The sequence below is a fragment of the Typopeltis vanoorti genome, chromosome 12, assembly GCF_054136105.1.
Source record: "Typopeltis vanoorti isolate ZY-2024b chromosome 12, IOZ_Tvanoo_1.0, whole genome shotgun sequence".
Classification (NCBI taxonomy): Eukaryota; Metazoa; Arthropoda; class Arachnida; order Uropygi; family Thelyphonidae; genus Typopeltis; species Typopeltis vanoorti.
The window spans coordinates 99,955,164-99,980,593 of record NC_143560.1 but is presented as its reverse complement, the minus strand read 5'-3'; the positions used below and the strand labels follow the sequence as shown (position 1 = coordinate 99,980,593).

Here is a 25,430-nt window from a genome sequence, read left to right as displayed (position 1 = left end):
CCCTACTGAGTGTTCCTGGCAAGATCTATGCAAGTATACTTGAGAAACGGTTGAGAAGAATTGTGGAAGAAAAGCTTGGTGAAGAACAAGCTGGATTCAGGCCAAATAGAGGCTGTCAGGATCAGATCTTCACTTTACAACAAATAGTCGAGAAAGCATGGGAATATAACAAAGATCTGTATTTAAGTTTTGTCGATTTGGAAAAGGCATATGACAAGGTGCCAAGAGAGAAGCTATTCAATACGCTGCAGTTATATGGTGTCAATGGGACATTATATCAAGCAATACTTAGTCTTTATTTGAGTTGTGAGTCAGCAGTTAGAATTGAAGGAAGTACAGGAAGATGGTTTAATGTTAAATCTGGTATGAGACAAGGATGTACATTATCCCCTCTGTTATTCATTATCTATATGGATCACATTATGAAGGAATGTGGTATTAAACCTGATATCAAAATTGGAGATGTTAATGTCAGCTCTTTGCTTTATGCGGATGTTATACTTCTAAATAAATCCGCTACAAGTCTGCAAGATTCTCTGACTAAATTGAATAGCTGTTGTAATAGATATGGTATGAAGGTCAGCAATAAAAAGACAAAGACAATGAAAATAGGCAGAATCATTGAAAATGTCAACTGTGTTGTGAATGGAGAACCTGTAGAACAAGTAAAACATTTCAGCTACTTAGGCACAATTTTTACTGAAGATGGTAAACTAAATATAGAAATAGACAACAGAATCAGCAAAGCTGGTATCGTGGGAAGTCAATTGAATAAATTCATATGGAATAAGAAAGAAATTAGTCGGAACACTAAATTAGCTGTATACAAGACTGTGTTCAAACCAATTTTAACTTATGGATCTGAGAGCTGGGTCAGAAGTAAAACACTTGACCAAAGACTAGAGACCGCAGATATGAGAGTCCTGAGAAAGATTAGAGGCGTGAACAGATGGCATCAATGGCAATATCATATTAAAAATGAGGATATTAGGAAAGAACTTGACATTGTCAGCATCCAGGAATGCGTTAGCAGAGCTAATCTCAGATGGTATGGTCACTTAAATAGAATGGGAGAGGAAAGATTAGCAAAACAAGTGTTCTCTGCCAGGTTGGCAGGAAAACGACCCAGAGGAAGACCAAGATATAGGTGGATTGATACGGTACAAAGTGCCTTAGACGACAGAAATATAAGATCTGATAATGTTGGAGTCTTGACAAGTAACAGACTGATTTGGAGGAAAATTGTAGATAGGAAGTTAGTAATGATGTAATTTTTTCATGTAGTACTGTCATATCCTGTACACCCCTTGAGGGTACATGGCAGGAATTTGATGATGATGATGATGATGAATTTTAATGAATAACTTCTATATTTCGGCAATGTCTCATTGCCATCTTCAGGAACATAAAGATATGGTATGTGCACTCAGGAACTAACACAAAGCAAATGAGGAAGAAAGCAAGAAACTAATATTGTTCCTAAAGTCCTAATGGTGCCCTCTTGCGGGCTAATTTGGTAGTCTTGGCAGTTGGGCTGAAGTTCTCATAATGAAAGTCTCCCAAATTTGGGACAGTTTCATGCACCCAAATTTGTTGAGGTTAGGAACGTTTTTTTAGAGCTGCTGAAGATTCTTTGAATAATCTTTCGTATTTAAACTTGTTGCGATGAATTATTTTTGTTTTCTTCCAACGAATTTTATGGTGGGTATCTAAGGCATGGTCTGCCAGTCCAGAGCAGCTGTACTGGTGAAACCGGATGTAGTCTTGGTGTTCTGAAATCCTGATATTTGTTGTTCTGACTGTTTGGCCAAAGTAGGACAATCCCCCCCTCCACAATAAAGATTACACCAAGTCTATCACCATCCCCTACATCCAGGGCACCTCTGAGAAAATAACGAATATCCTCAAAAAATATGACTTACTTCCTGTTACAGACCATATAAAAAGTTGGCATCCCTTATCCGCTCTACCAAAGACCAACCACTTCCCCTAGACCTACCTGGTGTATACCAGGTCCCGCGGGAGAAGAGGTTTGGTGTAAAAAGTTCAGCTCTGAATAGTACAAAGCAACTTCAAGCCATTGTTTCAATTGGCATCATCACTTAAGACAACAAATTATCCTCAATATTTTGAAGAAAGAAGAATATTCCTGGAAACATTGTCTCCTTTGTCAAGAACAACTGTGAGAGTAAGAAGGGATTCAGATATTCTGACACCTATTTGTGACACAAATATGTTTACTGAAAGAACAGCAGAGAGAGAGAGAGACTCAAAATAAGAATCATATTCCCATGGTCAGTATTAAGAAATGACACAAGTCTCTTGAAGCTCAGCGATGTAACGAAAATTTAAAGACATGAGGGAATGACCAGTTTTCACATAAATCTGGTTGAAACAGTAATCTGATGGTTTCTTCAAATCCAGTTAAAGTAGGAATTATGTTAAAGTCACAGCATTTTCTCAGAAACAAAATCCTTATTGAGCATAAACCTTGTCAAGTTTATGTCTTTTTGGTAATATCCTCCCTGCAAAGTAAATGTAGGAAGGATATTACCTTAAAATGAGTTTAAGTGGTACTTTTGTGGCATTGGTGTATGCCTATAAGAATACAGACAAGAAAATTTATTACTAATCTAAATAACCAAATATTTTGATCTGAAACTTACAGATCATCTTTGGTGTAACTGAAAATTCAAAGAGAAAATCAATGGATTCTATAATTTTGTATTTCATAAGATTTCATATTTTTTGTATAGGTATTTATTTCAAATCTATTGTACTATGACTATGCTACAGATATATGCTTTTCCTTTTGGTATAATTAAAATGCCTGATTCTGTCACACACACACACACACGGAGGTTTTTATGGCAAAAGTGTCACACACACTTTAGCTATAAAAACAAGAGAATTCAAAGTTATCATCATCCTTCAGCAAGACTAACAATCAGATGTTTAAAGGATTTCCATATCCTGCCTTAAAGGGGTTTTCTGAACAAATAGCATGGATTCTTCACTAATACACAATCTACATACTTCTTTCAAAGAAGCACTGAAGTCATCTCCTTTTCTACCCCTGACTTTAACTGGCATTTATCAAGTGCTCTGTTTCTGCTGACTTTGTTACTTTGGAAAGACTGGCTGATCTGCTAAAATCAGAATCCAAGAATATGTAAGATTTTTAGAATAAGAGGGTTCTAGCCTAGCTTCTCATGCCATAGAAACACTAGACAGAGTTCAATGGAGTCAGATTATTATTTTGCACTATAGTAGATTTAAATTTGATTGTCTATTCCTTGGAATTTGCAAAACACTGCATCATCACCCTAATTTTATCAGACTGTATTAAAACTCAAAAATTTTAATAATAATAAAATTTTTAATAATCGCCTTAAACTGTTCATAATTTTTTAAAAATAACCTTGAATTACAGAACTATGCTTGGTTCCCTGGAACTTTAATAGTGCTTTCTCCTGTTTACTCAGCTGTAATCAAGACATGAGGAACTACACTCACGCTAAATGACTCGTTCTTGTATTCCTTAATTTGAATGTTGTAACTAGTCTTTGTATTATTCCTGAATGATGCTCATGTTATAATGAGCAAAATATATAAGACTTTATATTAAATTCTAATTTTCCTTACATCTGTTAACTGTTTTTTAAAATGTATTACTACATTAAGTCTAAAATGCTGACAGAAATCATGTTCAGGTCACCACAAGGTATAGCTGAAATTTAGCTAACTTAGACTGCATTAACCTCCCTACTGGCCAGAACGTATATACATGCCCAGCAAAACCTGGATACAATACATACTATCTGCTGAAAGAACATGGATAAGAAGTACAACTAGGCAATAAACTGTTAATCTCTATAAAGAAACTGTACCAATTTGTTTAAATTACATGTGTTTATTTTTGTGTGTGTTTGAGCATGCTTGATGCAATTCATACAGATGCACCTTATTGTTTTAACGCTGAGTGTCTGTTAAATAAATGTACAAGAGGTCAATCCGATTGGTGCAATGACTTAACTTCATTCCTTTTATAACCAGGAAATGACTGACTCAAGATCAAATTAAAAAATATATAAAGTTAATGAAATTAAAACCATATATATGGTAAATAAAATTAAATTAATAACTATAAATTTTTTTGGATCTGACACCTATACCTTAGAGATCAACTTTATCTTTAAAGGTTAAATTCATTCTCTCACTGACCCACTGTATTATTGGTTTGTTTAATAAACCTAATCAGCCTACTAGACTGAACGTTTTGTTTTTCACAACAAATTCCTACAAACAACGTTCATTAGAGTCGGTTCTTTATCAGGCATTTTCTCAAAATAAAAAACTTTCACTTCCATGGGACTATAGTGTTTTCTTATTTATCATATTCCAATCATCCTCACTTTTATTATTTTATAAACAATATATCAAAATTGTTTTTCATTAATGTCACACTTTACAATTAAAGATTTCTCTAATTACATCACATATTCTGAGAAAATAACTGATATCACCAGTGTCATTGAAACAGAAAACTAAACTTTCTATTTAGCGTTTCCTCTTTTTACTTGGTATCAAATGCTCTCTGTCAGCTGTCAATTGCCCATCAACTTCCTCAGTGAGCATGCACACTTGTTCAACTAAGTGGCAAGCAAGAAGGCGTGAATGACACATTATTGTCCTTAGCAAAAAAAGAATGTCTTTATGATGAACGAGAGACATCACAGCACGCTCAAGTTGTATATTACAATAAACCACCATTGAAATTATTACAATCATCAGACATCTGGTAGTAGTACAATAAATCTCACATACTTTACATTTTTTTCTTTAACATATATATATATATATATATCAATTTCTTATTGGACACATCACAAGTGCCGATCACATTTAGTTACGAAATCAAAACTAATAAAAATTTTAATGTAGAAAAGCAACTGTAAAAAGATTCATAATTGTAAATTATGACCATTTTTATAAAATCAATGGGAATAAAATAGTACTAGGCACTAGTGGTAGATGAGTTTCATTATGCAGTGTAATATGACCACTTTGCTTACCAGGCTTAAAAGGATATCAAAAACATGCATGGACTGCAGATGAAATCCTAATTACCCCCCCCCCCCCAATTCATCAAACATGCTTTGATTAGTTGGTTGAAATTACAGCTGAATTATAGAAAATTATTTAAAAAAGTGTATTATTTTGGTATTCTCCAACTTGCTCGTCTGTTTTGCATAATGAAAAACCAGTTTCCAAAAGAAAAGCCTCACCACCTTTGTAATATGCTGAAGATCCCTCTCCTCACAATAATTATTCTCCCTACACTTGGGCTATTTGTTGAATGTGCTATCCACATCCTCCTTTTCTCTATATCAGCAACTGACTGTATATGTTGTCCTGTTTGTCAGTATCTCATTCTGCCTTCTGCATCTATACCCTCCTGGGACTATGGTCTCCTACTCTTTTGGTTGTAATTCTTCTATCACTGGAAAAACTATCCCCATCTTGTTCTCTCTCTCTCTCTCTCTCTCTACACATAGAAATACTGAAAATACTGCACCTCTTTTGGGCATAGTTGAACTAGCCAATGCCAAAATTTCATCCCTCTCATTGCAGTTGACATACATAAACTGCAGCTGCTTGGACATATAACTACCCATACACCTTGTAGCGAATGGTTTTATTCAATTTCAGAACCAAAAAATGTCATATAGCTTTTCTGATCATTCTCCACTCACCTACCTGAAGGGTGTATACACACAATTTCAAAGAAGCTTAAGAATGAAATAACTTAACAATAATCACAAAAGACTAGAGCTTCACTAACCTGCTCCAGCTAAAGTGCAAGTGTATCATTCACTTGGATGCAGAAACTCAGGCAAATACAAATCATTTCCCATATCTCAGAAGTCATCCCTCAGCAAATGCAGAACCCACAGAGGAAATTCACTTTCATTTGAAATGCAATGCAGTTTCAGATATTTGAGAAACAAATCTTTGAGGACTGTGTCATCAACACTACAATCAAATTCTGCTGTATTAGTTGTGAAACAACTTACTACAGACACCTGAAAAAAAAAAAAACGGGAAAAACTGGAATAAAAATGGAAACACTTGATCAGTTTGAAGAATCATCAAAATTCAATGGAGAGACAGGTGCATATTAGTGTTTACGAGGAGGGGGGGGGGGGTCTGGAAAGTTCTGATAAACACCTAGAACAAAAATGATATTAAAGCAATTGATATAACCACCACAAGAAAAATAGCAAATTATTACAATTGATGAAACATGGGGGGGGGGATTAAAGGGTTTTAAGATATGTTCTTTCTCGTGGTTATAGGTTGCCTTAATATCAATTTTTGTTCTCAGTGTTTATCATCAGAACTTTCCAGTGGGGGGGGGGGCCCACATAAAATGAAGTTTAGTGCAGAAGTATTGAGGAAATGAATAACCATCACCACTTTTGCTGGATTAGTTATTTCACTGTATGCCAGATATCTGCCATCCAAAGCATCACTTCCTGGAAATAAAAGAGGACCAAAGAACAAAAGGAAGCCAAAAAATGTTCATTGAATAAAACATCAGAGTAAAAAAATTTAGCACTGACATTAAACTGGGGAGCTCTGGCTCTTAACCAGCCAACTGGAGAAAGGCAGAGTCTACCAGATCTCAATACTTTGAAATTGTATCATGTACAACAGAGACTGAGAATAGAACATCAGATTGTACGGACAAATGCTCCTCAATCATTAGTGCATTCTGGAAGAACATGTTGCCTGTCTGGATGTTCAAACCAATCAGCTATCTCTGCCTCACAAGTAACTATTCAGTACACAATCATATTCATGAGTGATGATTGATGATGCATCAGGAGTCTACTGATAAACATATGTTCAATGTGTCAATTCAACTAAACAAGTAATACATCAACTTTTCCTATAATAACAACAGGTTAAATTAAATGCAATATCTTTGAAAATAAAATGTAACATTAAAATTCGAAACTTTGTGCATTATTAACTATTAATTAATATATGAAAGAGGGTCAAATGAAAGTGAGTCTATAAGATTATATGACAATCCATTACTTGTATTTAAAAGTAATGGACTGGCATTTATTTCACTGTACTACATGTCTGTGGATCTGTGCTTGTGGAAAGATCAAGTAGTCAGTACGAGAGTTGTATGCAAAGTTTGGTAAATTTCCAATAGATGGTAATGCAATTTGTTCATTCATACCAGTGTTGGCACATATCATCCTTTTCATGATCCCTTGCAAAATTTTAGCCACATGCGATGCGTAGTTCTCGTTTGCCAAACATTTAAAATGGCCACGTTCGCATTTTTCATAAAAATGGAGAAAAAACGAGTTTCATGCACTGATAAAACACTTTTATTTGGAGAAGTGGAAGACTGCACAGATCAAAAACGAGTTAGATGCCATTCATTGGGACACTGCACCAGCATTAAAGACTATTTATTTTTGGATAAATGAGTTTAAACATGATTGTAAGTCCATCAAAGATGAAGTGCACTCCGGACGCCCAACTGAGATCACTATGAAGGAAATGATTGACAAAATCTATGGTATTGTTATGGAAGACCACCAAGTGAAAGTGCATGAGATTGCTGAGATTGTAGGCATCACAACTGAATGGGTGTATAATATCCTACACAAAAAATTGCACACGAAAAAGCTGTGTGCACGATGCTTGCCGCAATTGTTGACTGTCGATCAAAAACACATGCAAAAAGAACATTTCAACGCAGTGTTTGGCGATTTTTAATCGCAATGTGCAGGATTTTTTGCGTTGATTCATGACTGTAGATGAAACTTGGATCCACCACACATACACATACCTAGTCTAAGCAGCAGTCAAAACAATGGACAATGCCCAGTGAAAGAGCAACGAAAAAAGCAAAGCCCATTTTGTCAGTTGATGGCCACTGTTTTTTGGGATTCCCAAGAAATTATCATGATAGACTATTTGGAAAAGGATAAGACAATAACAGGAGTCTATTATGCATCATTGTTCAACTGTTTAAAAGAAAAAAAGCCGTATAACAGAGAGGAGACCTCCACATAGCCTATAAAGGAATGCAGAGAACCGACCAGAGCTTCAGACCTAATGTCCAATCCTCACCTTCTCGCGGTGCACCCTGTTGGGTATCTACCTGGATACTGAACGAACGAGGATGGGATGGCAATTTGGGATTTAGTCAACCAAATTTTAATTCTTATTGGCTTAAACCAAATTACAAAATGATGGTACAACATGACAAAATTTCATGCCGGCTGGGGCATCACTCGATTAAACAAGGCCCCACCCCCTTTGTTTTCACCAGGGAACCAGGGTGAACAGCGAAAAGTCAACTACTGGAACAAATCTGAAAAAATATCCCAACTCAACAAACATCACCAGAATTAAAGATTGGTACTATCAACATAAGAAGCCTGAATGCCAAAGAAATGGAGCTAGCTGAAGAATTAGATAAGTTCCAGATCGACATAATAGGAGTGACAAACAAAAAAGACAAAAACTGGTGAGATCTTTCTGAGCAATAAATACAAAATGTTATATTCAGGCAATGACAATCAAGGAAAAGAAGTTGTAGCCATAGTATTCAACACAAAATACGAGGCTAATCTTCTTGAATGGCAGCCAGTCTCAAGTAGAGTAATGTGGTCAAATATGAGAATGGGGAATTGGACAATGAGACTTATTTGTGCCTACGGTCCCCACAGAAGATTCTACTCAGGTAGAAGTGGAGGAATTTTTTGATGCTTTATAAAAAGCAACTGACATAATTAAAAAGGAAAAGTTGATCCTTGTTGGGGATCTACATAGCAGAATAGGAAATGATTGTCAGACATACAAAAATATTTTGGGAAAATTTGGAGAAAAGAGCAAAGCTAATAATAATTGCAAATACCTTTTGGATTTCTGCTCAGGACATGGACTGGTTATTACTAACACCATGTTCCAACATAAAAATATGCACAAATTCACATGTAGAGAAGAGGCAAGGAATAAGAAAAGTCTCATTGACTATGTTATTGTTGAGAGTGATGTTTTCTCCCTGGTGCAAGACACCAGAGTGTACAGAGAATTTGAAATTGGAAGCAATCACTATTTAGTGTTGAGCAGGATAAAATTGAATTTCATATTGAAAAGAATAACATGTAAGAAAGTTTTAAAGCGAATAAAAGTTGAGCAGCTCTCAGATGTGAACTGTAGACTAAAATACACAAAGATTATCGAAGAAAAAATGAAAGAGTTTGAGAACAGGAACCAAACCTTGGAGATCCAGTAGCAAGCCTTGAAGAAAGCCCTGATTGATTCAGCTGGAGAGGCATGTGGTGAGGTTGTCTACAAGGATAGAAAAATCAGAACTCCATGGTGGACACAGGAAGTTAAAGAGGCAGTGAAGGAAAAGAAGAAAGCATATCAAGTTCCTGGCAAATAAGTCAGTTTTTGCTCTTAGAGAATACAGAGAAATGTAAGAAAGCGAAACACTGCGCAAAACTAGTTAAACAAAAGTCATGGGATGACTTTGGCAAGAACATAGAAAATAAATATCAAGAAGGTGGTAATATATTCCAGAGGTTGTTGAAGAAGCTTAGAAATGGAGGAAAGAGTGCTGTAAAAGGAGTTAGAGATGATAAAGGTGACTTGAAAACTGGAGAAAAAGATATCCTTAAAGTATAGAGTAATTACTTCGAAAAATTGCAAAATGAAACAAGCAGTGAGAGCACAGTGGTTAAAAACACTCAACAGGCATACAGTCAGGAATACATATCCATACTTGAAGTAGAAAAAGCCATCAAAGGCTTGAAATGTGGAAAGGCAGCAGCAGTAGATGATATTCAACCAGAAATTCTGAAGTATGGTGGTATAAAAGTCTTACAGTGGCTGCATTGCATAGTTCAGAAAGCCTGGACAGAGGGACAAATTCCCAATGATTGGAGTAGAGCTCTAATAGTACCCATATATAAAAAGGGAAATAAAACTGAATGTGAGAATTACAGAGGTATTTCCCTACTGAGTGTTCCTGGCAAGATCCATGCACGTATACTTGAGAAACAGTTGAAAAGAATTGTGGAAGAAAAGCTTGGTGAAGAACAAGCTGGATTTAGGCCAAATAGAGGCTGTCAGGATCAGATCTTCACTTTACGACAAATAGTTGAGAAAGCATGGGAATATAACAAAGATCTGTATTTAAATTTTGTTGATCTGGAAAAGGCATATGACAAGGTGCCAAGAGAGAAGCTATTCAATACGCTACAGTTATATGGTGTCAATGGGGCATTATATCAAGCAATAATTAGTCTTTAAGTTGTAAGTCAGCAGTTAGAATTGAAGGAAGTACAGGAAGATGGTTTAATGTTAATAATGTACATCCTTGTCTGGTGTGAGACAAGGATGTACATAATCCCCTCTGTTATTCATTATCTATATGGATCACATTATGAAGGAAAGTGGTATTAAACATGATATCAGAATTGGAGATGTTAATGTCAGCTCTTTGCTTTATGCGGACGATGTTATATTTCTAAATAAATCCATATTCTTCAGGTTTGGTCGGGTGTGATTTCTTCTTGTTCCCAAACTTAAAAATTTGGCTCGGTGGGAAAAAATTTTCTTCAAACGAGGATGTTACATCAAGGCTGTCAATGACTATTTTGCACAATTTGTGAAATCCTACTTTTTAGATGGGATGAAAAAATTGGAAACTTGCTGGACCAAATGTGTAGACCTCGACTGAGACTATGTTGGAAAAAAAATGCAATTTTTTTCAAAAAAAAAAAAATGTGTTTAACTTATATTTTTTATAGATTATATAGATTATATTTTTTTATAGTTTATCAAATTTATATGATTAACTCCTGGATCTCATAATGCATGAAAAAATACTGATCTCTCAAGTATTTTTTCAGCTCTCCAAATATGTAAGTTGAGGAAAAAAACTAAAATTGATACAGTTAAATTATCGGAATTGAAGATGTGTACTATCCACATAGTATCAACAGAAAAGAAGTCAAACTGGAAAAAAAAAACTGAAGTACCAAGTAGACATATAACTGGTGTTACTGAGATAAAGATGTGTTCAGGAAACAAGCTATAGCTCAGTTTTGAAAACCTGAGTTCAAATCCACTAGGATGCTATAAAACTTTATCAGTCTTTTCAAATAAAGATAGGTTAGATGGTCTCATACTGAGGTTGCTAGGTTTTCCTCCTAGAAACTTGGGTTTTTCATCATGGAAAACAGGTAAACCAGCCCAAAGAACACATGCAAGTGATAGCCATAATACAATAGTATTAACTAACCTTCTAGACAAGGGCCAAAAAAACAGATAAAATGTTCAGGCAACAGTGATCAGGAAAAGGAAAAAGTAGCAATATCATCCACCATTAAACACAAAGATAATCTTTTTCTAATCAAAATTATGATAATCAAAACTATGAATGCAATTCTAGTAACTATTTTCCATGTGGCAGTGTATGCCATCCCTCCTATATAAAAAAAGGTGATAGTGCAATTTCAAAGACAAGATATTTGGAGCTGAACGTAAGTCAAAACGTACAATATGTTGAGAATGAAGTTCAGTTATGTGAACAACTGAGTTTAACATATTGTACAGTTCAGCTGATCAAATTCAGCTCCAAATATCTTGTCTTCTGAAATTGCACTACCAGGTATGTCTTTTTAACTACCCTTGATATAATCTAAACTTTACATTAAATATATATCTGTTTTTGGTTGGTAATATTTTGGTATATAAAAACTGGGCTAAGAATGTTGGGTGATGGAGCTCTATCACCCAACATTCTTAACTCAATTTTTAAATACTTTATCAACTTTAATTCCTTTTATGATAATCTTTCCTCCAATTTTTAATAATCTCAAATATTTTGTTATATTTATCTTCTGTATTTATCCAAAATTTTTCCAGTGTGCTTTACACATAACTTTCCAATGTTTTTCTTTATATTCTCTAAGCACAAGCTGCCTTACTAATTAGGAACTTTCTATATATCTTTTTTTCATGCTTTGAATGAGAATAGTCCATTTTTGCACTATCATTTCAATGCTAAAAACATAATATATACTATATGCAGCACTCTGTTTGGCAATTAAGAGTTATGTTCATTGTGTAGCACTTCAAGCTGAAAGGATAATAATAATATCCTGCTGCTCTTTTACCAGAGTTTATATATTGTCATTCTGGTAGACAGGCTTATACAATGGTTACTCACAACTATTATTTTTCAGGAAATAAGTGTATACTAAAATATTAATTATAATAACTTTAATTAATACTTTTGTTGGCAATGTTACATTGCCATCATCAGGGAACACAAAAACAATGATATGTGCACACAAGCACTAACAGGTGAACAAATGAGGCTGAAGAAAGACAAGTCAGGCCTCGAGTCCTAAATGGTGTTCCCTAGTGGGCTACATTGGGTGGTCTTGGTGATTGGGCTGAAGATCAGCGGATGAGTGCTTCCAAAATTTGAGCAGTCTCATGTTGTTGTTGTTGTTGAGGTTTAGAAAGTTTCTCTGAGCTGAGGCAGTCAAGGAACAGCTTCTCATAATTGTATTTGCTGCAGTCTAATAGAGTGGCCTTCTTCCAGCATATCCTGTGGTGGGGGTCAAAAGCATAGTCAGTAAGTCCTGGATGGCTGTAATATTATTATTATTTATGGCATCTCCATGGGATTTGGAAACTCATCATGGGAGACCTAAATAAATCATCATACACACAAATCCTATCATATCTCTCCTTAAATTCATTCATCGTCTGGGAACTTGCAACCAATTCTGACAATCCAGATGATGAATGAATTCAAGGAGAGGCATGATAGGATTTGTGTGTATGGTACACACACCCCTACTAATACTCTTACACAACTTCCACAGATTTCACTTGCATCAATTTTATAAAATCCTTTTAATATCTTAAATGTTTCTATCATGATCTCTTTTTTCTGCCTATCAATTAAACGTTGTAACCCACAAACCTTCTACCTATCCTCATAGGGAGTATTCCACAGACCTATCACAATCTTGGTCACTTGTCTTGATCTTTTTTGACCACCTCCTGGTCCCCAAGAAACCCAGGTGATCAAATCTGTTTGCAGTGGTCAAGATGTGGGCGAATCATAGTCTTATAAAGAGAGATAATAACTTCCTCATCTTTACTTGTGTGTTTTTCAACATCCAAGTAATTCGATGAGCTATTTTACCAACTTTTGCAATATGCACTCTGAACTTCACCTCTCCATCTAATATTAACTCCAAGTGCCTAGTCTCATCAATTTTCATGCAATCCAATATTGTTGCTGTCTTGTCCTTTGAAGAGTCTTAGATGTTTCCATGTGCTCCTTGAACTGCTTTGGCTATATCGAAGATTTTGTTTGTATAGAGCTGTTGTTCAGGATTAGGATCTATTTCTTGCAAGGCTGCTGTAATTGCTGGACATGTAAAGTTGTGAGTGGATGTCAGTTCAGTATTGTGCAATCCAATGCCATCAATATAATGCATGACATGTAACCTTTTCAACCCACAGTGCATAATCTTACACTTTACAAAATTAAATTGACTATCATGAGCCACCGTAGCACAGTCGGAATAGACAAAGCCCTATTATCTGAAAGATCTGGGTTCGATTCCTGTCAGTGATGTGAGGAACCATTATCCAGTCTCATACAGAGGTAGGGTTTTTTCACCCAGAAACTCAGGTTTTTTGTACCCCAGAACAGGCAAACTGTCCCCATGAACACGTGCATCTACAGACATAGGATACACCAGGGAGACAGAGGGTCAACCACCTTATTCTCAAGTAGAGTTGCAGTTACAAGAATACTTACCTCGAACACTGTAAAAAGATAAAAGAGGAGGATTAAGAAAGAAAGAAAGAAATCGACAATCATTATCCTTTTCATGTAATGCCAATTTAATTAAATCATCCTGAAAGATTATCAACATCACTTTTATCAACCACTGTTCTCCTCAGTTTTGCATCATCAGCAAACAACTGAATATCACACATTAAATCAGGGGTCTTCAACACATGGCCCGCAGAGCTCTTTGCTGTGGCCTGCCGGCCATTTAGAAAAAATAACTACTTAACATTAAAACGCGATTAAGCAAAAATAATTTCAATGAAGCCTGCAGGCCACTAAGCTATACTGCAGTATTTAGAATTGTAAGATGCTTTCCAGATTCACAAGGAATGTTGTGCATTTGATACTTTACATAAAATCTTATAAAAATAAATATTAAATAGACATGCTTCTTCAGCTATCTACTAGTGCCAAGCAGTATTTAAGTACTAGTACTAACATTGCAGGTAGATGGCTGAAGCAGTAGTTCGTTCAAGTGCGCTGTCTAGTGCCTTCCAGATACATCTCTAAGATTCTCGATACTTTGTTATTTTCATATAAATACAAAAGGATCTCATCCACAGTCAGTTAGTCATGAACAGTGTGATATTCATGTATAACGCAGGTTCGTCGTGTCAGCCTATTGTGGTTTTATATTGCCAGACTTCTCATTAGTCTGAGACATATTCAGTGGGTAATAACTGTTACATGGCCATTTTGGATCATTTTTTGGGTTCACCTTCCATCACTATGGCGTCTATGAGTAGAAAGCAAAAATCAAGTGATTCCTGTCGGGTGTTTAATGAAAAGTGGACCAATTTGTACTTTTTTTGTGCCGATCGACGATAAGCCAGTGTGTTTAATTTGTCGTGAGTCAGTGTCAGTATCAAAAGAATACAATATAATATGACACTATGAGACAAAACATGCATCCAATTTCGATCACCTTCAAGGGCGGCTTCGTGTGGACGAAGTGAACTGTCTCCAAATTGATTTAATCACGCTACCGGCCAGGACATATATATACATCCACATTACCATGAATGCGAAGTGCATATTAAACTTGTAATAACCATTGATATTACATTGAAATTTAAGATGGATGCAAAGCTTTTGAGGATGCGTATTTGATCTTTAATGGCCGGTAAGGTGGTTAAAATGCCAGCAAGGTACGTTTAAAAGGCAGGGGAAAGAGAGCAAAGCGTGCGTCAAAGTTAGTTATGTAATAGCTGAAAAAACTGCTAAAAAATCAAACGCCTTCTTGGACGGCGAGTTTGTGAAAGAGTGTCTCATTCACTGCCAGGGGATATTCTGTGCCCAAATAATTGGGAAGTGTTTAAAAAACCAAGTTTGTCTGGGGTAACTGTAACATGACTTGTCAAAGAACTTGCCAATGACATTGAAGGAACTTTAAAAAACGGTTGTCCGAATTTACGTCATATTCACTCGCTTTAATGAGAGCACGGATGCGTAGGATATAGCACAACTGGCTATCTTTGTCCATGGCATTGATCAACAATTCAATGTGACAGAAGAACTGCTAGTGCTTGCACCTATGAAGAGAATGATAAAAGGCACTGATATTCTCGAAGCCGCCAAGAAAACACTCCAGCTTTTCAACCTCAGCTTAACCAAACTCGAGGGTGTGGTAATGGTGCCCCTGCAATGGTGGAAAAGAACGAAGGGTTTGTTGCACTGCTACGAAAAGAACCAAAACTAAAAGATTTTATCCATTACCGCTGTTTAATCTACCAGGAGAATTTGTGCCTGAAAACTATTGGATTTCAGAATGTCATAAAAGTTATTGTGACTGTCGTCAACATTATTAGGGCAACAGGACTGAATCAACATCAATTCAAAGAATTTTTGACACAAGAGTGCAAAGCGGATCATGGCGATGTTATTTGTTATAGTGATGTGCGTTGGTTGAGCAGAGGGAAGGTTCTTGACAGTGTCTTTGGCTTAAGGAGTGAAATACAGCAGTTCATGCAAACCAAGGGGAATCCGATTGCAGAATTTAACGATCTGAAGTGGATGACAGACTTCATGTTATTTGTTACAGTGATGTGCGTTGGTTGAGCAGAGGGAAGGTTCTTGAAAGTGTCTTTGGCTTAAGGAGTGAAATACAGCAGTTCATGCAAACCAAGGGGAATCCGATTGCAGAATTTAACGATCTGAAGTGGATGACAGACTTCGCCTTTGTGACCAACATCTCGTTGCATATGAATGACCTAAATATGCAGCTACAGTCCAAAGATCAACTGGTGCACACTCTGTTTGATCACATCAAAGCTTTTGTGGCCAAGTTCAAACTTTGGGAGGCACAACTCGCAAAAAAAAAGACAACTCATTTTCAGCTTCTCGCTGAGTCCAACTGTTCATCTCTTGATGAGTATGATACAAAATTAGCCATGTTGCAAAGTGAGTTCGAAGAGAGATTTAGTGATTTTCGTAACCAACAGTCTTCTTTAGATTTATTTTCAATGCCATTCAGTGTCAATGCTGATGAAATGCCAGGCTCAGTACAAATGGAGTTGCTTGAACTCCAAAACAACTCTTCTTTGAGAGAAAAATTATTTAATGTGCCCTTGCTTACATTTTACGAAGACTACATTTCCAAAAACACATTCCCTAATCTTCGCCAGCATGCTTTGAAGATGTGCACTTTGTTAGGAAGCACATCCTTATATGAGCAGTTCTTCTTCAGAATGAAGCATGTGAAGTCCAAGACAAGGACTCCGATTATGGACCAACATCTCGAGAATACTCTGTATAGCGACTTCCAACATTGATGCCAACATCGACAAGCTAGTCAAGGAAAAGCATTACCAAGTTTCCTATTAACATTGTAAAAAATGAATGTTTTCTCAATCAAATTATCTTTTTTCAAGTATTGATTGTATTTACTTATCATGAACCTGACTCCTACCTATGCTCTTAAAGCTGAGTGTGTTTATTTTTTATAGGATTTTATGTAAAGTATTCAAATGCACAGCATTCCTTGTGAATCTGGAAAACATCTTACAATTCTAAATATTGCAGTATAGCTTAGTGGCCCACGGGCTTCATTGAAATTTTTAATGCGGCCTGCACCGTCTGAAAGGTTGAAGACTCTTGCCCTAAATCTTTCCCTATATCGTTGGCATACAAATTAAAGAGCAGTCCTAGTGCAGAACCCTGAGGTACTCCACTCGTCACCCTCATTCTCTTAGATTCCACTCCACCATATACTACTCTGGTGACTACTGTCAACCCCACACTCCTATTATCCATGCTACTAGCTTCGTATCCATTCCCACTGGCTACAACTTTTCTAATAGTTTTAGATGTGGTATTCTGTCAAATGCCTATACTATGATGTATATCATAGTATAGGCATATTCCACTCTCACTTTATTATAAAATGTGATAAATTACTAAGACAGGACCTACTCTTTACAAAACCATGCTGCCCACTATAGAATAATGCATCTATCCACCCACTGTTGTATTTTACCTTTCACCAACTTTTCCAATACTTTAACAACCACTCCTGATATATTAACTGGTCTGTAGTTTGCTACTTCTGTCTTAGAGCCACTTTTATGCAATGGTACTATTTACCCTCTTTCCACTCCTTTGGAACCCCTGCCAGAGATGAGAGTTAGATTGAACAACTTTGTGGAAATGCCAATTCTCTTGCACATTCATGTAGTATATGGGCTACTACGTACTCACTTAATATGCAAAAGAATTGGTATTTCCACTGCTGTGTTCACATTCATATTTTTTAATATGCTGAGCACCTCCTTTTCATCTACTTCAATGATGATAACAGCACCTCTGTAAAATCACCACCTGGGTGATACAACTTTGCAAAATGATCACTCAGCAACTCAACTATTTCTTTTGGTACACTCACCATCCTACCATGGGCACTGTTTAAAGTCATTCTACCATAGTCATATTTCCTCTTACTTGCTAAATGATGAATGAAAGAACTATTGTGTTTACTTTGGCCTGTTTGGCTAATTCTCTTTCAGAGCCTGATTTGGCCCTCCTTAACATCCTAGTCACCCTTCTTGCTTGCACTTTGTACTGTATGTTAATCACTTTTTTCATTATATTTCCTCCATAATGTTTTCTTTTTTTGCAGCTCTTGCTTTATATCCCTACTCATCCACTTCATCCCAACTTGATTTATCTTCCTGACCTCGGGTATGCAGCCTGATACTGCTACTCTCTAACAATCTCTGACCACTTGCCATGCACTACTGACATTCTTTTCTTGAAGCATCTCAAGCCATGGCATTGTTTCAAAATGACTCCTAGTCTCTCATAATCACCAGCTTTGTAGTTGAACACAAACCCTTCTCGACAGAGAACTGTGTGTTTGGCAACTTCCCAGAACAAGATTGCATGGTCACTCTCTTCAATTGGAGACAGTGTGTCTACTTTGGTTATTGATACATCTTCTAATGCTACTATCAGATCCAACACCCTGAAATCCCTTGTCTCCTCTATGACATGTTGTTTCATGTAATTATCACTTAACTGTATAAATCCCATTTCCATCTTGCCACGCCCCTTTCCTCCCTCCAATCAGTCCTCATAGTTAAAGTCTTCCACCACAATAATTTTTTAGCATATACTCATTGTGCTGATTTGTCGATAAATAGCATCTACATCTTCCTGTGGAACCCCACCTTTATAAGAGTGGGAGGAAACTATGAAAGAATACTTGCATAACATCTTTCAAGATGATCAAATCATTACAGGATCAGATCTACCTCGCAAAACCTGGACAGTACTAAATCGGACAAACCATGACCTATGTGGAGGTATCCTCTATAAATGGAACAGACAAGCATCTCCAGAATGTGACTGTGGTGCTCCACGACAGACTCTGCAACATATTGTAAAAGAATGCACCTTCCGTGCTTATCAGAATGACTGGAATGACTTTTAACAAGCAGCTCCTGAAGCTGTGACCTGGATTACGAACTTAGATCTGAATTTATAATGTTTTTTTTTTTTTTTTTTCCCCTTATTATAACATATTAAGACTTACTTTTAACTCTTATTTTAATTTTCCAACTCCTTGGATTAGATCTATGTTTTCTTTTAAAATTTTTAACTGAAAATATTTTAAATTCTTCAATCCTGTTAATATATATAATGACATCATGATTCTCTTTTTTTAATATCATGTTTTTGCCATGAGCTATGTATGTGGAACCCTAGTTTATAGCAGCATTCAACAACATATTTTGTCCTACTTGCCTGTATCTCACACCAGACAGCTTCAATGAACCATCTCCCTCAGACCTAATATCCTCTTTATCTTCTAATTTTGTTGGCTGTAATTCTGCAGCTATCATTAGCAGTAACCAACCTCCTTGTTTTTTTTTTTTTCCCTTTTATCCTCCCTGAAAATACAATACCCTTTACATTTTATCCCTAACATTTTCAGTCAACCAGGTCTCACCAATGCCTATAATTTTTGGCCAAGTTGAGTCTACCAACGACAAAAACTCCTCACCCTTATTCCTGATACTTCTTGCATTTGTGTATTATTATTATTATTTCGGGCTACTCCAGTGAGTCCTTAGACTCATCGAGGGAGGCCCTAAGCATTATGTCCACAAAACTATTTGACATTCTCACAGTATCTATCATACCTTGCCTTGAACTCACTCACTGTCATAGCACCCACAACAGACTCTGGCAGCTTATTCCACTCATTTACCATTCTAAAAGTAAAGAACCCAGCTCTAACACCACTGCTAACCACACTCTTGCCCAGCTTCCACAGGTGTCCCCTAGTTCTCCCACCACCAGTCCTGATCTCAAAAAATATCCTCTGAATTAATCCTATAGAATCCTTTTAGCAATTTGAATGTCTCAATCATATTTCCCCTTTTCCGCCTATCAACTAGTTTCTGCAACCCACAAATCTTCAACCTGTTCTCATATGGTTCATTCCATAGACCTGCTATCATCTTAGTCACTCGCCTCTGGATCCTCTCCACCTCCCCCCTATCAAGAAGGAACCGAGGTGACCAAATCTGGGCACAGTAGTCGAGATGAGGTCTTATCAAGGCTCGGTACAGAGGTACAATAACTTGCTTGTCTCTGCTCGTCAAGGTATTTTTCAACAACCAAGTGAGTTGATGAGCTGATTTAGCTACTTTTGCAATGTTCCCCCTAAACTTCATCTCCCTATTCACCAACACTCCCAAGTCCCTGGCCTCATCAATCTCTTGGAGTACAGTTCCACCAATGTGGTATACTGCTGCTAATCTTTTCACCCCAAAATGCATAACCTTACATTTTGTCACATTAAATTGACATCCATTCTCCTTAACCCAGAACTCCAATCTATCTAAGTCATCCTGCAAGACTTTGACATCTTCTGCATTCACTATCGCCCTACCCAACTTTGCATCATCAGCAAACAAATGAACTGTTCCACTTAGATCCTTCCCTATATCGTTAATGAACAGATTAAACAGCAGTGGTCCAAGAACAGAACCCTGTGGCACACCACTAGTCATAGGCCGTCTTTTGGACTCTACTCCTGAATAAACTACTCTTTGATATCTCTCCATCAACCACCCACCTATCCATCTCACCAACCCTATATCCATTCTCATATGTTGTAGTTTACGGATTAGAATTCCATGTGGTATCTTGTCAAACGCTTTTGCCAAGTCCAGCAGTATCACTGTAAACACATTTCCCTTATCCAGTGCTGCTGTCGCCTCGTTATAAAACTTGAGCAAGTTACCGAGGCATGATCTACTCTTCACAAAGCCATGCTGTCCCCTGTACAGTATCTCATTTTCATCAATCCATTCCTGTATTTTTCTTTAGACTACTTTCTCCAAGACCTTGACAACGACTCCTGATATGCTGATTGGTCAGTAATTTGCAACCGTAGTCTTGGATCCTCCTTTATGCAGTGAAACTATTTTCCCCTCTTTCCATGCCTTTGGGACTAAACCAGATCCGAGACTCAGATTAAACACCATGGTCAAGGGCACTGATAATTCCTTAGCCGCTTCACGTAAGACCCGTGCCGGTATACCATCCAATCCCATAGATGTATTCACATTAAGGTTCTGTAACAGACTATTCACTTCCACTTCATTCATCACAATTCCTGTATAAACTAATGGTTCCTTCATTTTTTCAATGTCACCACCTGGATGATATACTTTTGCAAATTTCGCACTCAGTAACTCCACTATATCAACTGGTTCAGTGACCTCCTTACCATCGTCATTCGTTAAAATCATTTTGCCATGTCCAGTTTTTTTCTTGCTTGCAGCATATTGAAAGAACTGTTTGGGATTCTCTTTTGCTTGCATAGCTAGTTTCCTTTCATAATCGGCTTTTGCTGTTTTTACCACACTCGTTACCCTTCTGGCCTGTACTTTATACTTCGTGTGCCTGCAGGTCACCCCTTTCTTTAAATTCCCTCCACAGTTGTTTCTTTTTTTGCAGCTCAAGCTTAATGGTGTTATTCATCCATTTAACCCCTACTTGTTTTACTATTCGGACCCTAGGTATACAATCAGCCATAACCTCCTGTAAATACTCCTTGACCACTTCCCATGCTCTATCGACATCCAGCCCTTGCAGCTGTACATGCCATGGCACTGATCCAAGCAATCTCCTAAGCACGGTAACTCCACATATACCCTGTCTTAATCAAAAATTCCACACCTTTAGCCACCTCCCAGGTAAAGACCTTATGATCACTCTCACCAATAGGTGGCAACATGGTCATATTCATTACAGTCAAATTGTAAGATGCTATTCCAAGGTCAAGCACTCTCACACCCCTAGTATTTTCAATTACATGCTGTCTCAGATAGTTATCCCTTAATAATTGAATAAAATCCATTTCCTTCCTCACACGTGTCCTCTCCTCCTTCCAATCAATGTTACCATAATTAAAATCCCCCATAATAATTATCCTCCTTCCACTCATTTCACCAATTTGTTTATGCATACTATCTCCACCATCTATTCCATCACCTGGTCTATAGCAGCACCCAACTGTATATTTTATTCTGCCAGTCTCGATCTCACACCAAATAGCCTCAAATGAGCTCCTTTCACTATCCTACAGTACAACTTCAATTCTCCTTGGCTGCAGTTCATCAGCTGTCATCAATAACACCCCTCCCCCATTTTATTCTCTCTCTGTCCCTCCTAAACACACTATAACCTACACATTCTATCCCACTAACTATATCATCTTCTGTCACCATGTTTCACTGATGCCAATAACCTGTGGCCAGGAAGAGCCAATCAAGGCCAAAAATTCTTCCTTCTTGTTCCTAATACTCCTGGCATTAGTATACATGAAATGCAGTGATCCCTTTGTCCCACCCCTATCTTGATGTGTTATTCTAAATGTCCCATTCCCATTTTTTGTCCTTAGTGCTGGCTCGGGTACATTATATACATTTTTACACTCAACTATCTCACGAAGTTTGCATATCTCCCCCCCCCCTGGTAGTTCTAGTTTCCCTGGTTCTGCACATCCATTTTCACTTCATTCAGCAACACTTTTTCGAGTCTTTGCACACCAAGTCCATTCAAATGCAGGCCATCCATCTTGTATAAGTCCTTTCGCCCATCAAACTCATTCCACACGTCCACGAATTCCACACCACACCGTCTGCATAACCTGCGCATAATGTCATTTGCGATTATGGCCCTCCTTCTAAACTCCTCTCTGTCATACTGCGGCAACAGACTCACCATTTTAACTCTGTCACTCTTTTCTTTCGCTACCTTTAACAATACTTTCAAGTCCTCTCTCATAAAAAATTTATCACCTTTTAATTCATTCGTACCCGCCACAATTATTAATTCTTTCACCCTCTGTTTTTGCACTCTAATACTCTCACTTACATCCTTAAATTTTCACCCGGTAAGTACCATTTAGTTACACTCCCATCTATCACTCCTCTTAATAACAAGTCACTATACATCACTCTTTCCTTCATTTCAGAAACTCTCCCATTCTTACGCTGTTTATTTACGTTAGCCGAATCACTCTGGAAAGAGTTTTGCAGGTGCTCTAATTGCCGCTGCGCATTTTGTATCACTGCGTGCAACCTAGCGGTCTCACTTCCTACAAATAATTCCTCACGTATATGCATTTCAACATCCCTTTGTACCCATAGTTATCCATACATCAATGAACTGCACACCGGGTGTGTGCAGTTTACTGATGTATGGTGGAAATGGATGTAGTCCTTGTGTTCAGAAATTCTGATATTGGCTGTAGTAGGACAATTTGCAACTGCAAGGGACCAGTGTAGGTCTAGGAAATGTGGCTGGTCTTTGATGGAGCAGATAAGGGATGCCAATTTTTTTATATGGTCTGTAAATGGTTTTAAGGTTGTATCATTTCCTCAGGATTTTTGTCAATTTTATGGTGATAGATCTTGAGTAATCTCTGTTCTGAAGAGAAAGAGGAGGAGGGATTGCAGTTAGAGGGTTTTTTTAGTTTTTAGGTTTCTTGGGGGAAATTGTAGCCATTGGCTAATTGGAAAATATTAATTAAAATCATAATTAATATTTTAGTATACATTTCCTGGAAAATAAGTTATTTATATATTGTCATTCTGATCTGTTATTTGCTCTTCCTATAGAGCAAATAACAGAAGGTCAAACCAAAAACAATGGTTGCCTCAAGTATCAAACAGGATATCAGGAGTGTGTGTGTGTGTGTGTGTGTGTGTGTGTGTGTGTGTGTGTGTGTGTGTGTGTGTGTGTGTGTGTGTGTGTGTGTGTGTGTGTGTGTGTTCGTCTGTCCAGAATCGCTGACAAGTACATTTCAGAGTATAAGAGGAGAGCTCACTTGCATTTGACTCATTTTCTGGGAGAAAAAAAAACATAACAAAACAAAATGCACTATGAGAATCAAGTAAAAACATACTTGTTCGAGTAATAGTCTTTGACAAAGTGGGTGGTCCTAACCTCATTCCTGAACCACTTCTGTTTTGATTTCCACCTGATCCAACAAAGATACCACCTCTGGCTTCATGAGGATTATATGGTTGTCCATCATAATTGGCATCAAAGAATCGTTTAAACCACTGAAGAAATTCAAAATTATCCTGAAATCTTCCTTTAACCAGCTTATCCACGGGAATATGCTAAAAAAACAATTTAAGTGTAGAAATATGATTACACACACACACACACACATATATATATAATAATTTAGTTCTGTCTGCATGTCATTCAGTGACTATTAAAAATGCATTTAGAAGAAAATCTGAAACAAAAACAACCTGTAATCCTCACTGAGGAATTAATCATTATCATTCACAACTCAAACCAAACTATCATACTTAGTACTATAGTTGAAAAAAGTAACTTCAAATGTAGCAATTGCATAATCATGTCTATTAATTCCCATGAGCCAATTGGTTCACTGAACTTGGGGGGGGGGGGATTGCAGTTGTCACACACAATAATAGTTATTTATATATTGTCATTCTGATCTGTGTTCAGGATTCTGAACAAAATCAAGACGTGTGTGTGTGTGCACGTGCAGTGAAATGCACAATTCTTCTCCATTTTGAGTAATTTGTTCATGGTGACGATTTAAGATTGCATTTTTTTTTTTACATAAACCTGCATTTTTTTTAAAATGTTCTATATTTATACTCAATCAATTAAAATTCCACCTGTCTATAAAGAAAGAAATATCCTGTTTTAATTTCCCAAACTAAAAAACATTTTATTATGTCAAAAATCCTTCTCCACCTCACTATAGCCAATGAACTGTCAGCACTTGCTTGTGGGTGATTTTAAGACTTAATTTTTAAAAAGTTTTTAAAATATCAGTGATATATTTTTGTGCATTTATATTCTGTAAATGTGCTCTTTGGTCTCTGCTTGTTTCACAGGAGAAAAATAAAAATCTGATATTTTAATGTAAATGGGTGGAGGACTGCAACTTACATCTATATCCATCAATACCTTTCATTATAGATATGAGATTTGAATTAGGTCTCTTTTTCATTTAGTAAAGCTATTTGATCATGGAAAAAATCCGAAATAAAACATTAATATGAATTTTTCGTATTTGCTTAATCTGTCCCAAATGATATATTAAGGTTGTAGAAACTTTTTTCACTTAGCTACAAAATAAATTATACTTACCAAGAAATTATATTATGTTTGCTTTTTTACCCAAGCGTAAGCAAAAAGTCCACACGTGGAGTATCTTTACAACTATACTTCTTGTTATCCATAACGCAAAGCATACTTCCTATTGCTGTGAATTATGGAAAGAGTCACTACCTGGACTAGTTTCAACCTTTATTGAGGTCTCATCAGGTGAGAACCAGGCCCAAAAAAAGATTTGGAACTTGGAACTGCTCTTTGTGAGCATTTTATGTTGTATCAACTTTCTCTTGTGATGAAGGATTTTGGTTTTCTATGTTTGAAGCAATCTGAGGGTTTGTAGTCAGCTGCCTGTCGAATCAGTTGATTCGACAGG

General features: G+C 36.8%; 1 protein-coding gene across 3 annotated transcripts in view; it reads right to left on the bottom strand.

Moving 5' to 3' along the window:
- Window positions 1-25,430, bottom strand: part of LOC150101057 (microtubule-associated protein RP/EB family member 1-like) — a 151,478-nt gene that overhangs the window by 30,195 nt on the left and 95,853 nt on the right. For all 3 annotated transcript variants that reach the window (XM_090402270.1, XM_090402271.1, XM_090402272.1), the window contains exon 5: window positions 23,856-24,075. In XM_090402270.1, the coding sequence (XP_090258396.1) occupies window positions 23,856-24,075 (220 nt within the window). The remainder of the gene's footprint in view (window positions 1-23,855; window positions 24,076-25,430) is intronic.